This window comes from Hibiscus syriacus, unplaced genomic scaffold (genome assembly GCF_006381635.1).
Source record: "Hibiscus syriacus cultivar Baekdansim isolate YM2019G1 unplaced genomic scaffold, ASM638163v2 tig00110328_pilon, whole genome shotgun sequence".
In the NCBI taxonomy this organism is placed as follows: domain Eukaryota; kingdom Viridiplantae; phylum Streptophyta; class Magnoliopsida; order Malvales; family Malvaceae; genus Hibiscus; species Hibiscus syriacus.
Window position 1 is genome coordinate 8,183,348 of NW_024062685.1, and position 14,993 is coordinate 8,198,340.

The 14,993-nt window shown below is 33.4% G+C and overlaps 1 protein-coding gene across 1 annotated transcript; it reads left to right on the forward strand.

Annotated features, from left to right (window-relative positions):
- The first annotated feature begins 3,333 nt into the window (after positions 1–3,333).
- LOC120118376 lies at positions 3,334–13,900 on the forward strand. The gene is made up of 9 exons (XM_039138416.1): positions 3,334–3,466; positions 5,306–5,542; positions 5,686–5,740; positions 5,871–6,006; positions 6,187–6,217; positions 6,283–6,506; positions 10,422–10,584; positions 13,127–13,249; positions 13,328–13,900. The coding sequence occupies exons 2-9, from the start codon at positions 5,428–5,430 to the stop codon at positions 13,801–13,803; spliced, it is 1,323 nt and encodes a 440-aa protein (XP_038994347.1). The 5' UTR covers positions 3,334–3,466; positions 5,306–5,427; the 3' UTR covers positions 13,804–13,900.
- The last annotated feature ends 1,093 nt before the right edge of the window (positions 13,901–14,993 follow it).

Here is a 14,993-nt window from a genome sequence, read left to right on the forward strand (position 1 = left end):
ACCCCAATGAACAGACGTCTAAAAGTGTAACAACGCACACAATGTTATCGGGATCTTCAAGCTTCAGATTCTACTATTGTCTAACAAATTTCAGTAACAAAAAGGAGGCAAAAGCAGCAGAACATGTGATGTAATTGTTTGGGAAATTGCATTTAGGAACTTCACCCCAATGAACAGACGTCTAAAAGTGTAACAACGCCAATCTTACATTCATCCATCTATTTTTGGAACTAAATTTGACACTGTAAAACATGAAGCAATAACGTTTACTTTTCAATACAGTAACAAATTACAATCAGGACATCAAAAGATATATAAATTTGAGAATATAAGGTAGATTTATAATGTGTTTTCATCTTATTGAAGAGTATTGATTTATTAAAAAATGACACATGGATTGTTGATGTGAAAGGAGCAATGAAATTCAAAATAAAAAATAGAAGAAAAAAAACTACAAAAAAGACACATGGCTTGTTGATGTGAAAGGAGAAATGAAATGGAAAATAAAAAATAGAAGGAAAAAAAACTACATCAATACGATGATAATTTTTTAACGATAGATGATCAAAATAAAAAAAGAGTAAAATAAAATAATGGTCATTGAATTTTTTTAAAGTTTTTATTTAGGTCCCTCAACTTTTGAAACTTACAATACAGTCCCTCAATATTTAATACGTTTGCAATATGGTCCCCAACATTTAGTCTGTTTGCAATATGGTTCCCAACCATTTAATGTCGTTACACTGTTGTTAGTACGTTTGCAATATGGTCACTAAACTTTTCAGGCATTTGCATTTAGGTCCTCCAACTTTTAAAACTTGCAACACAGTCCTAAATTTCATTTTAAACCCCAAATTCCTTTGCGATCTCAAATTTCCCTTTTCACTTCTCTATTCTCATTTCTAGCTTAACTTTTCAGTCGGGGATGCATGGGAAATTCTAATCTAACTTTGAATTATGTGGAGGTGTTGACTTGAATAAAGGTCCATTGAGAGAAGACTCGGCCAAAGGACTATCGGGACCATCAACGATTCAAGGTCTAATATTATATACATGTCATCTCAGGTGAAGCATAGATGTTCGATGAAATGTTTGTGAGAAAAAAATGGGATTAGAAATGCAGAGTTGACAAATACTACTAAGATGAACTAAGTATCATTGTTGAAAGTCACCAACAAAGCTGGAATTATTTTGTATAAATGACATATAATAATTTATTCTTTTAATCTTTGTGCTCAAAGATTTCTAACAGATGATCAAATATAATGAAATCCCAAACAACGCATTCACCTTAGTTTGGTTTTTGTTCTTAATTTTCCGCCATGAAGAATTGTAAACCCAAGCAGTGCTCTGTCTTTTAGATTTTTATTTACAAAGAAAAAATGGAGGACTAATTGATGGAAGGCAACACCGATTGCGTTTATTTCTTATTCTCTCCCTTCACTTGCAATAATGTATTTATTTTCTCTTTTGGGCTATCCGAAAGTAAGCTTTTCCTCTTTCACACTTTCCCATTTTCAGCTTGCATTATGTGTTTTTTGTTGAAATTTTTATGTTTCTAGAACTGCATGTCAATGATTTGGATATTCAGTGTTAGTTTTGAACCAAACCATCTAATTTTCTTTCTTCTTATTAATCAAAACTTTTAGTGCTCCTTATGAAAGATATACAGTCCATCAGAATAGAAGTGAAATAGGGTCTTAGGCTAAATTTTTTTGATCTTCTTGTTTGGTTTTTCTTTAAATCAGGGAATTGGTTGTGAGTATCGTCATAGTGAAATTGTCAGGCTCAATCTAAGAGACTGTTGATACTAGTTTACTAGGAATTGTATTGATTCGACATGTGGTTTTTGGCTTCCTGTGAGCTCGTATTCTTTTTAATAAGTTTACGTTGATTATGTGACTGATATATCGTGAACGAATTATTTTTTTACATGTTTTGAAAATTTTACAGTTGAATTGTATTGAATTATAGCTTTAGAATATAATTATGCATGCACGCAACTCAAAATGCATCATGACAGGGTAAAATATTTGGAGCAGCTACTTGACCCTGTCATGATGCCTTTCGAGTTGCGAAAGAGACTGAGAGGTGAGTGTGCTATTTGGGATTTAATTATATTTGATCATGTTGGAAAATCTTTAAGCACAAAGATTAAACGAAGAAATTATTATATGTCATTTATACAAAATAATTCCAGCTTTGTTGGTGACTTTCAACAATGATATTTTGTTCATCTTAGTAGTATTTGTCAACTTTACTTTTCTATCCCCATTTTTTTCTCACAAGCATTTCATCGAACATCTATGCTTCACCTGAGATGACATGTATCTAACATTACACCTTGAACCGTTGATGGTCTCAATAGTCCCTTGGTCGGGTATTCTCTCAATGGACCCTTTTTCAAGTCAACACCTCCACATAATTCAAAGTTAGATTAGAATTTCTCATGCATCCCTGACTGAAAAGTTACGCTAGAAATGAGAAGAGAGAATCGAAAAAGGAAATTCGAGATCGAAAAGGAATTTAGGGTTTAGAATGAAATTTAGAACCATGTTGCAAGTTTTAAAAGTTGGGGGACCTAAATATGCAAGTGCTTGAAAAGTTCAGTGACCATATTGCAAACGTACGAACGACAGTGTAACGGCGTCAAACGGTCGGGGACCATATTGCAAACAGACTAAATGTTGGGGAACCATATTGTAAACGAACGAAATGTTGGGAGACTATATTACAAGTTTTAAAAGTTGGGGACCTAAATGAAAGCTTTAGAAAAGTGACCATTACTATACTTTACCCTAAAAAAAGTAATATTAATGATGATTTATAAAAAATAAAATTTAATAGGGAAGATAGAAAAGATAATAGTTTGGGGACTAATAAAATAGTTACCCAAAAATTATAGTTTTAAAAATCCAGCATACGCGAACATTTTATGGGATGATGACTTATTAAATAAATCAGGTAAACTACAAGTTTAGTATCACAACTATTATTTTTTATGTTTTAGTCAATAATTATTTTTTTTCAAAATCATATTTAATATTATGTTTTAGTTTTATTTTAATATTTATTGTTAATTTTTTTTAAAAAATCTACTGACATATTATTTTTTATATATTTTTTAATAATGATGTGATATTATTTTATAATAATTAATCAATATTATTGTTAAATTTTAAATAACAAATAACTAAAATAAAATAAAATATAAATTATGATATATAAATCTTAAAAAATAATTAATTTTACACATAAATTTACGAGATTGAAAACGGAAGAAAAGTGATAACCTGTATTTTACGCATAAATTTTTACGAGATTGAAAAGGAAAATCCGAAATCCCTTTTCTTCGCATTCCTACTTACACAGTATTGGCTTTGGGCTTCTTTCCTTCCCTCGCTCGGCATTCTTCCAAAGCTCAGATCGTTATATTAAACCTCAATTCATTCCACGTCTCACTCAGGTAGTCTGATTCCACTCCAGTTGATCCCTATTTGATCGTTAAGTTATTTATTTGATTGATCAGCTAATCACCCCAAAGATCGTGGCTTTCACTTGAATTGTTTATTAAATCTATTCCATATCTTCATCTTTATAAAAGGGGTTTCGGGGTTTCCTTTTGTATTAACTGTTTCTATTCTTTTAATAATTAGGATAATAGTTTTTTCAGTGATTTTTTTTTTGGCTTGCTTGCTTTAGTATTGTAGTTCCTGAATTGCTAGAAAATTGATAGTTTAATTTAATATTGAATAGTTCAGCAGTGAGCACTCTTATAAGTTTCTTAATTCCGTGTCTTCCAGGATAGCACCTTACCAGCAAAAAAAAGTGGCTTGTCATATTCAGTTAATAAAAAAGTTGGTTTTATCAGATTTTGTGCAATTCATATTTTAAGCAGCTTTTGAAAGATGCTGCTTCCTTTTCGCAGTAAGTGATTCAAGTAACGTTGGGTTCTATTTAATCAGCTTAGCCGTCACAATTGCACGATAAGAAATCTACTTAATTCGTAGGCCGTATTCATTTGCAAGCAGTCAAACTTAAGAGGATGGGGAATGCGCCAAGGAGAAGGAACTTGCAAATTGTGAAGCCACTTTCCTTTTCTAGTCATCAGTGTTAATGACTGGGTTTTTCATTGTATTAGCTTACAGGAATTTGAGTCTTTGAACAATCTTCTTCTGGTGTTTTGTGTTTCATTCGAATTTTGTGCTAATCAGAGGATTGATAGTTGATACAGAGGTTTGATTAGGACTATGGAAAAGTTTCTGTTCTTATTTTTGGTGTGTAGGGAAGCCTACTCTATTATGTTTAACAAGGATGAGTTTAATCTTTTTTGGTAAGGTCAATTCATTTGTAGTACAGTTTTATATGTATAAGGTCAGGGAATAGTTGTTTTCAAATGGTTCTTGTTTTTAATGTTATGGTTCATGTATTTTTCTTTCTCTTTCAAGAGAGTATGATCTCATAAACCCTCAACCTTATTTGTTAGACTCTAGTTATTTGTTTTTCCCCCTTTAATTTGTTTCTACATCACCTGTACTGACATAAGCAACACTTAGATGTCCAGGCCAGGCACAACACAACCAAGAGTTGAGGCTGTCCTATGATGTCTTCTTGTGTTGGTCATAACTCATTTTATGCTAATCTTCCAGTTTTGGAGGTTTCCTATTTCTTCCGTATCTCAAATCTCAACAACTTGTAAAACCTTTTGTCAATACATTATAATGATTGTGGCAATTTTTTGTCAGTTTTAGCTCTTTTCCTGACACCTAACTACAATTTATCTGACACGCAAATGTACATCTTACCTTCAAGTTTGGTAGATTGCAGACATGCTTCTCAATGACATACTCCAAAAATTAAAGTTTTGTTCTTTAGGCCTGAAATGAATCAAATTACACATGAACAGAAAGAGTTGACAAGAAGTCATTGGATTGGAGGTTAAGTTGTGAACTACACAAAATCTGAGTAAACCAGTTGTTAATTAACTGAATTTATCAAGCAACCTTTTCCCAGATAAGGTGCTAACCTGGTGGAATACATGAGATTCTTTAAGCGTTGCTTTTTATGCTGTGGCAAACATTTTGTTGATACTTACAGTTATGTTTAGGTTCATTTCTCTCTATTCTGTTTAGTTGTTTGCTCCAACTCCAAAATTGTTTCGTCATTGGATTGAATGAAGCTAGCTTTTTGTTCTGCTCTTATTAAGTACCAATCCTGATCACCCTTTTTTATCATCATCTTAATATCTATTTTTTGTTTAGGCCTTTTATTGCGAATCTTTACCTTTTTTGTGAAATAAATATAGATCTTTCACTGATAATAATGGGAAGGCCAACAAAGGCTGTTGATTAGATTCAGGATTTGAGATGGAGAAAGTGAAAATTTCAAATTAGGGCTTGCTATGTATTAATCTTATTTGCACTACGGATGGAAGAAAACAAGGAAGGATCCATAAAATTGGAGGCCCAGGAGAAGACTGGGAAGAGACCCTCCATTTTCATCGTTGGATGTCTCAATGTCGGCAAGCGCACACTACTCTCCCGTAATTCTCATTTCCTCTATTGTTCTTTCTATTTTTTTGTTGGAAAAACATGAGTCGTGGTTGCTATGCATTTATTAAAAGTTTTGTCATATTTGATAAATATTATTATTACTATTATTTAAAAAACAACAACAACATTGCAGGGCTTGCCTCTGTGGAGTTTGAAGAAGAAGATAGCTCCCAAGTGGTTGTCAATGGGTCTGAATGCCTTCTTTCTGCTCACTTTTAACATGTTTGTTTGTTTTAGTTAATTATATGATAGATGGCCTTTCTTTTTGTTGAGTAAGTAAAATCAAACTCTGATGATTGATATCTTTACCATCGACAGCTGGACTATCAATACCAAATACTACTCTGCTGATGTTTCTCTGTGTATGGCTCATCTTCAAGATGGATTTTCAGTTCAAACCCTCCCTATATTTGACCACTCAACTGCCTTGGTCATGGTTTTTGATATGTCTAATGTAAGCATCTTAGTTTTTCCAGTTCTTGTTTAATTCCTTGTATTTCTGTAGCAATAACTTTGCCTTCAACAATTCAACATATTTATAACTAGAGTACAATTTCTATATAAATTAGTATATATATTGTCATGTAACCGCAACCTTCCTTTTGCCTTTTTTTCCCCTCTCTCTCTCTTGCAGTTGTCAACTTGGCTGCACTTCAGGATTGGGTGTCCACAGATATCCAAAACTTTGAGATTTTACTCTGCATCGGAAACAAAGTGGATCGAATTCCAGGTCATCCTGTCCATGCTGAATACAAAAAACGCCAACTCAAACTTGCTGATTCCTCTACTCATCCTTCATATGATTTCACTCAATATGGAATTTCTGAAGATGAAGGAAGCAGTTTATTGGGAGATGTAGACCCATCCTCAAACATTCATAGGAAATGCTTGGAATGGTGCATTAACAACATTGAGTTCATTGAAGCTTTGCTTCTAATGCTGATTTTGACAAATGTAAGCCCTTCTTCAACTTCTTCACCATCATATCCACTGTTCTTTGTTGCTACACTGCCTATACACTGAATTAGTGATATGGAATAACATTCTTCAATGCTAAATTTCCAATACGCAATCATGATAAATTGTATTAATCATGACATCTTGCTCTGTATAATGTATTTTCTCTACCAACAAATCAAGAAGATGTGCACATATATAATTGTGAGATGTTTTACTTGATGTTTCTCCACATGACCTATCGAATATAACTTTCCTTGTTGAAAGTGTATGGATGTTGTAACACCCCAACCCGTACCCGACCCGGATACGAGTCCGACGTGTCACATTGACTTTTCAAACCTTGACTCTTAAGAAAAATCCCGGGAAATTTAAAACTTTATTTAAAACAAAATACAGACTTGATCAGAGTGCTCGTACTTAATGACTTATTACATGTCAACACTTTATACATAACCAAATACATACTTTGTCAAATACTTCTGATCTGATCTTTTAGTAGTGATACTGTCTTTGCCACTTCTATTCTTTCACTTCTCGTTCTTGGTACCTACGTGTAAATCACTTACACGCTAAGTCATAGACTTAGTGAGGCATATAAAACATATATATAACCATATATCATTTCATATAAATAAAAGACATACATATACAAACACTATCAATAATCCTTTCCACTTACCATATACTCATCATAACACATATAATTCATGTATGTGCATTCATATCATTGAATCACGACATATCAATATGCATGAATCTATTGTATAATAACAATATACAATCAGGTCATGCACACATGCAACTTACCTTCTGTATCACTTTCACTTTCATTTGTCTTTCAATTCATTGCCCATGTATATTGAGAATAGAGGTATGTGAGTACATTGAGGTTGTGCACTAATGCTGTCACAGCTCGTATAAATTCCCTCATGGGGCACGAACCTTAGTTCAGTATCGTCCCGAAGGACCTGTCCAGAGGTTACAAAGAACCCCGGTAACTATCCAAAGGTCATAAAGATCCTCGGCAACTATCCATATGTTCCTTTCAACATAGGTAAACCGTCGACTCTTGGCATGCCAACTATACCTATAGCTCTCGTATCATATACTATGGGCATTTATTTATACATTTCGTATCACTTGTTCTTCTCTTCTGTCACATACCACATGTATGTGTAACCATATATCTCATATCATATCACATGTATTATATATACATGTATTCATGTAAATCATTTAATGTAATTCATATCACATAGCTTTCTTTCATGTACCCATGCATGTCATGTCAAATAACATATATCATATGTTGCATTTTCACTTAAGCATATAAATCATATAATATAGCATCCATCTATTCTATGTATTAATGCATACATGGTAATCACATAACAATTTAGAAGTTACTTCTTACCATAGTAACTCCATCACTGGCTCATCACAAGCCAATGTTAATTCAATAATAAGTACAAAATAATGCACTCACCTTAGATTTGCTTTGATTCGATTCTAATTCCTCAATTATCCCGAAACGGATCACTTTCTATCTCTACATAACAATACACAGATTCATATCAATATTCCAATTGATATATTCTAAACTGTCATTCTTAGGCTAAGAGAAAAGCCAATTTCTCTTTCAATGAAGGTATGCATCGATGCACTACTTGTGCATCGGTGCATAAATGCATTCGATGTTTTTATTTAAAGGATGCATCGATGCATTATCTATGCATCGATGCATCAAAGGCATTCGATGTTCTTCTTTTAAAGGAATGCATCGATGCACTTATGAATGTGCTCGATGCACCTTGTCCAGAAATGTATTTCAAGCCCGAAATTCATCAATTCTTCATTCAATTCTTCTATTTTAATCCCCTATTATGTCTTTAAACTCAACTATCATATTGAAACAACTTATGTCCATAAATCATATTTATCTTCCATATTTCATCAAGATTCTTAAAATTAAGAATCTTACTAAACTTTCAAATTTGTTATAAATCTTTTCTAACTTCATAAATCTCTTATTCTTCTTGATGACAAGTCAAATTCCATCTTAAAAATCTCTTATTAACTCTTTTCCAAAATTTCCTTTAAAAACCCATTTTCTTTAATCTTTCATAACTTCTTTATCTTTCAATCTTAAGATAACCTAAGCTTTCCTTAAGCTTAGTTATTATCTAATGATCAAAACCCAACCATAAATTTAGCAAATAACCAACTAACAAAGAAACTCACCTTTGCAAGCTGGCTCTTCACGTTTGAGAGAAGATGAATGAAGAAGATAAGTCTAAAACTTATCTCTTCAATCATACATCTCATATATTATAATACCCATTTATTAATATTTAATATTATCTTGTCAATGACCATTTGCCCTTCATCTACTTAATAATTACTAACAACTTTTAGGAATTATTCCAAATAAATCTTTGAATTATTCCATTCTTCTACTTAATTCATCAATTCTTAAACTTTACAATTTAGCCACTAACCCTAGTTTGGGATGTTATAATTCTCCCTCCTTAAGAAAATCGTCCTCGAATTTTCACTTTATAACAATATGAAGCAATCCTTATATACAGTCCTCTTTAATTACTCAAATACATATCTCTTTCACTCATGCTATAAACAATCTAACACCACTTATAAAACTTATCTTACTTGATTCTTTAAACTCTATCATTTCATATCTTTCTTATATTCCTCATTATCAAGATTTCCTTATAGCATAACTAAACCATATATTTTCATGTTCTCATACGCTATTTAATCCACTCAAGTAACCACAAATCTATTTACCTGAACACTATACCTTAATGGGTTTATATCAATAAAACTACAATTAACTTATAACTAAAATTAGTACTTCTCTCATCAATTACTGTTCAAATGTAATATGCTAGCCTAAATCAACCAATATCAAACGCATTACTATACAACCGAAAAAATACCTGCTAATAATTCTGGGTCCTCAGTCTTCATTATCATTAAGATTATATATTCTAGCAGTGGAGCGCATCTCCTGTTGAGTAGAAGATTCTGTTTGATTTCTTCTCTACCTCTACCCCTACCTCTTTGAGACATCAAAACAGATCGTTCGATTGTGCAAGCTCTCTGTCCTTCAATGGACAGTCTCTCATGAAATGTCCTATTTCCCCACATCGGAAACAAGCTCCAGATTTAATTCTACACATCCACCATGATATCTTCCACAATTCTGACAATGTCTCAATTGTGCTCTTCCATTACCAGACTCTACAAATTGAGTCTGTCTATCTCTCATCTGACTTGATCCTCTAGCGGAGGATGTCATCGCTCTGACCGTGCTTGAGATCGAAAACCAGAATCTCTACTTCTTTTGGGTGATACTAAACTCGATGAATGCCCCGTTCTTTTAAAAGATTGAACTCTTTGATCCCATAACGTTCATTCTGAGCTCTTTCAAGAGCTTTTGCACGATTCACTACCTCTTGAAACGAGGACAGATTTAACCACAATCATCTCCTTTAATCTCGGGCGTAAGCCTCCACAAACCATTCGCATGCATCTTTTTCTGTTGGAATAACTCAGCCGCAAACGACTCAACTTATTGAATCACACTCATATTCATATATAGTGTGATCCAATTGCTTCAGATTCAAGAATCTTGTTTCATTTGCTGATGAACTGGTCTCCTATATACTTGTGTTTGAACTCTTCTAAAAACAAGAACCAGGTCACTTGGTCACTTGTCATTCTTTAGAGTAACGTTCGTCCACATATCTCGCTGTCCACGAAGCAAGGAGACTATTCCGTCTAACTTTTCCATATCAGAACAATGAAGTCCATCTAGCATAATCTTTACGTCATTGAGCCAAAAGTCCGCTTCAACAGGACTCTCCTCAACTTCACCTTTGAATTCAGGAGCTCCTAATCCTTTTAAATCGTTTGCTATTCCTTCTCGGAGTGGAAGGAGCAGGAGATTGGAAACGCATCAACACCGCGTCTAACGTTCTAAAGAAAACATCTTGGTCTTCCACAGGCACTCCAGAAAGTGTCTGTCATTCACCTTGCCTGGCCAAGGCAGGTGAATTACTACCTTCAGCTAATCTATCATTTCCCGCTACGTCTCGGGAGTTGTCTTGTCCAGACATCTAATAAAATACAATATATCATTTATTAGCAAAACAGTATACTTACTTTCTATCAGATCAGAAGTTTTCACGATTTCGTTAGCATGTACTTTTTAAAAACTTTTGACTCGAGAACGGCACCGAGTAATGTAACACCCCAACCGTATCCGACCCCGGATACGAGTCCGACGTGACTTTTCAAACCTTGACTCTTAAGAAAAATCCCGGGAAATTTAAAACTTTATTTAAAACAAAATACAGACTTGATCAGAGTGCTCGTACTTAATGACTTATTACATGCCAACACTTATATAACCAAATACATACTTTGTCAAATACTTCTGATCTGATCTTTAGTAGTGATACTGTCTTTGCCACTTCTATTCTTTCACTTCTCGTTCTTGGTACCTACGTGTAAATCACTTACACGCTAAGTCATAGACTTAGTGAGGCATATAAAAATATAAATAACCATATATCATTTCATATAAATAAAAGACATACATATACAAACACTATCAATAATCCTTTCCACTTGCCATATACTCATCATATAACACATATAATTCAGTATGTGCATTCATATCATTGAATCACGACAAATCAATATGCATGAATCTATTGTATGATAACAATATACAATCAGGTCATGCAACATGCAACTTACATTCTTATATCACTTTCACTTTCATTTGTCTTTCAATTTCATTGCCCATGTATATTATTGAGAATAGAGGTATGTGAGTACATTGAGGTTGTGCACTAATGCTGTCACCACAGCTCGTATAAATTCCCTCATGGGGCACCGAACCTTAGTTCAGTATTCGTCCCGAAGGACCTGTCCAGAGGTTACAAAGAACCCCGGTAACTATCCAGAGGTCATAAAGATCCTCGGCAAATATCCATATGTTCCTTTCAACATAGGTAAACCGTCGACTCTTGGCATGCCAACATACCTATAGCTCTCGTATCATATACTATGGGCATTTATTATACATTTCGTATCACTTGTTCTTTCTCTTCTGTCACATACCACATGTATGTGTAACCATATATCTCATATCATATCACATGTATTATATATATACATGTATTCATGTAAATCATTTAATGTAATTCATATCACATAGCTTTCTTTCATGTACCCATGCATGTCATGTCAAATAACATATATCATATGTTGCATTTTCACTTAAGCATATAAATCATATAACATAGCATCCATCTATTTCTATGTATTAATGCATACATGGTAATCACATAACAATTTAGAAGTTACTTCTTACCATAGTAACTCCATCACTGGCTCATCACAAGCCAATGTTAATTCAATAAAATAAGTACAAAATAAATTGCACTCACCTTAGCTTTGCTTTGATTCGATTCTAATTCCTCAATTATCCGAAACGGATCACTTTCTATCTCTACATAACAATACACAGATTCATATCAATATTCCAATATATTCTAAACTGTCACTTCTTAGGCTAAGAGAAAAGCCAATTTCCTCTTTCAATGAAGGTATGCATCGATGCACTACTTGTGCACGGTGCATAAATGATTCGATGTTTTTATTTTAAAAGGATGCATCGATGCATTATCTATGCATCGATGCATCAAAGGCATTCGATGTTCTTCTTTTAAAGGAATGCATCGATGCACTTATGAATGTGCATCGATGCACCTTGTCCAGAAATTGTATTTCAAGCCCGAAATTCATCATTCTTCATTCAATCTTCTATTTTAATCCCCTATTATGTCTTTAAACTCAATTATCATTATTGAAACCAACTTATGTCCATATAAATCATATTTATCTTCCATATTTCATCAAGATTCTTAAAATTAAGAATCTTACTAAACTTTCAAATTTGTTATAAATCTTTTCTAACTTCATAAATCTCTTATTCTTCTTGATGACAAGTCAAATTCCATCTTAAAAATCTCTTATTAACTCTTTTCCAAAATTTCCTTTAAAAACCCATTTTCTTTAATCTTTCATAACTTCTTTATCTTCAATCTTAAGATAGCCTAAGCTTTCCTTAAGCTTAGTTATTATCTAATGATCAAAACCCAACCATAAATTTAGCAAATAACCAACTAAACAAAGAAACTCACCTTTACAAGCTTGGCTCTTCACGTTGAGAGAAGATGAAGATGAAGAAGATAAGTCTAAAACTTATCTCTCAATCATACATCTCATATATTATAATACCCATTTATTAAATTTAATATTATCTTTGTTCAATGACCATTTTACCTTCATACTTTAATTTACTAACTTTAGGAATTTTTTCCAAATAAATCATTAAATTATTCCATTCTTCTACTTAATTCATCAAATTCTTAAACTTTACAATTTAGCCACTAACCCCTAGTTTGGGATGTTACAGATGTTGTGACAATCTCTCACTAGAATGAACCTTAAGGGGTCATGTATAGGTTAGATCTTATGCTTATTTTTGTTAATGTGGGAAAAGAAACTGGTCTTGGCAGGTTTTGTCAGTGATGATGAAGGAGTTGAACGTCTGTATGGTGCTCTTTCTGCTCATATGTGGCCTGGAATGGTTCTGAAATCTGGTGATACGATAACTGAACCTACGCTACCCGAGAAAGAAGGTTATATTTGATATTGGTTTCTTTAATAAAAATTCTTCCTGTTAATTAATTTCTAAATATTATTGTTGCCCTGTCCAGATTCATCAGAAGAAGAACCTGATTATCAGTTTGAGTATGAACTGCTATCTGCGGGTTCAGCTGAACCAGGGGATGACATGTTCGACGAGTGGGTTTCTGCAAGTGCAGCTAACACATTCCTGGATACAGGGATGTCAGTTGATGAGGCAAAGTCTGTTACAGAGTGCGTTCAAGGAAACATAACTAGTTATGAAAAGGAGTCGTATGCTGCTTCTCCAATGGTTTCTACTTCAGGGGAGAAAATTGATAGAATGGAACCCAATGCCAGAGAACCTGACCGAGCTACAGCTTCGGAATTAGATGACGGCCCGCATTATGATTTCGAGGATTTGGAACAGTTGATGTCTGAGATTGGAAATATTCGCAGCAACTTGAGGTTAATGCCTGATTTTCAAAGGAGGGAGATGGCTGCCAAGCTGGCTTTTAAAATGGCTGCCATGTTTGGAGGTGGCAGCGATAATGAAGAGGAGATATAACTAATATGGGTTTCTCTTTGCATAAGAACTTTCAGATTGATCATATGATTCATTCCTTAATCTCGACTGTTCAGAGTTTTTGAGTCACTGATGAAACCCTTCAATGTACTTAATCTCTCTCTCTCTCTCTCTCGCGCGCGCGCAAGTGCGATGCGGACTTGCACTTCCACCTAGGGTGGTTCTAGTGGGGTACTTTCATGCTTCTTTTTTGCATTAAAATGCCGATAGCAACTCTGTAAAAGGCATTTGTTGGCGTTTTGACTGCAAAAAAGAAGCATGAAAGTTCAGTAATATTGAACAAAAAAAATGACTAACAGAGAAAACACATCAAATTATTGAAGTTCAATGAAATATTGTCTACGTCGAACGATAATTTTACTATTACCAAAATTACAAACAAATAGATTTTTTAAGATCTCAAATATTATAAATGGAAGAAGAGATAACTAAATGATAGAGATGAGTGGGGATAATCTCAAATGATAAATAGTCAAGTACTTGCAGTTAAGCTCTAGGGATCAATTGTAAATAACTTAAAAGTTTAAGGGAACAAACATGCAATTATCCCGTGAGAAAATTAATTTCCCTGCCTTTTAAGTGTATCATCCAACTGTCAAATTAATTTGGCTTTGAAACTATCTCAATTTCAAGCCACCTTAACATAAAAATGAATATTAGTACATTATTTCTAAACAATTGATATAATAGATATAATCTCTGCATATAAATAAAAGAATATTAATTTACATATATCCAATCTTATATCTTCTGTGTATATATCAAAACATGTTAGTTGAGTTAAACTCAATCGCCAGATATTATTATTAAGGTTTATTGTTAAGAAGTGTGATATTATATTATTATTTTGGTTTTTAATAATTCCTTTATAAATTTTAGAGTTCTTTTAGAAGCACACGTGGTCTATTAAGGTAGCAGGGACCAATTTATTCGTTTTCACCTTTGGCAAATGGCAGTGGTTAATTGGTTACGCCATACCAATTTGCCGCCGTCATCATCGAAATTAATGCGAGTGCTTTTGTTTGAAATAAGATACAGTGGTGACGGAGACTGCCATCGCAACATCATATATTCATGTGCAGTTGGTTCAGTGAGAACGAAGGAGACGCATCATCTATTTGCAAAAACTCAATTTAACATAAAATTATAAAATAAAATAAATTTACTTAATA

Excerpts from the sequence above, each read along its gene's own strand:
- LOC120118376 (XM_039138416.1), top strand. The coding sequence starts at position 5,428 with ATGGAAGAAAACAAGGAAGGATCCATAAAATTGGAGGCCCAGGAGAAG. Across the intron at positions 5,741-5,870 it reads TCCCAAGTGGTTGTCAATGG|CTGGACTATCAATACCAAAT; the intron begins GTCTGAATGCCT and ends TACCATCGACAG. Across the intron at positions 6,507-10,421 it reads TAATGCTGATTTTGACAAAT|GAGCTCCTAATCCTTTTAAA; the intron begins GTAAGCCCTTCT and ends CTTTGAATTCAG.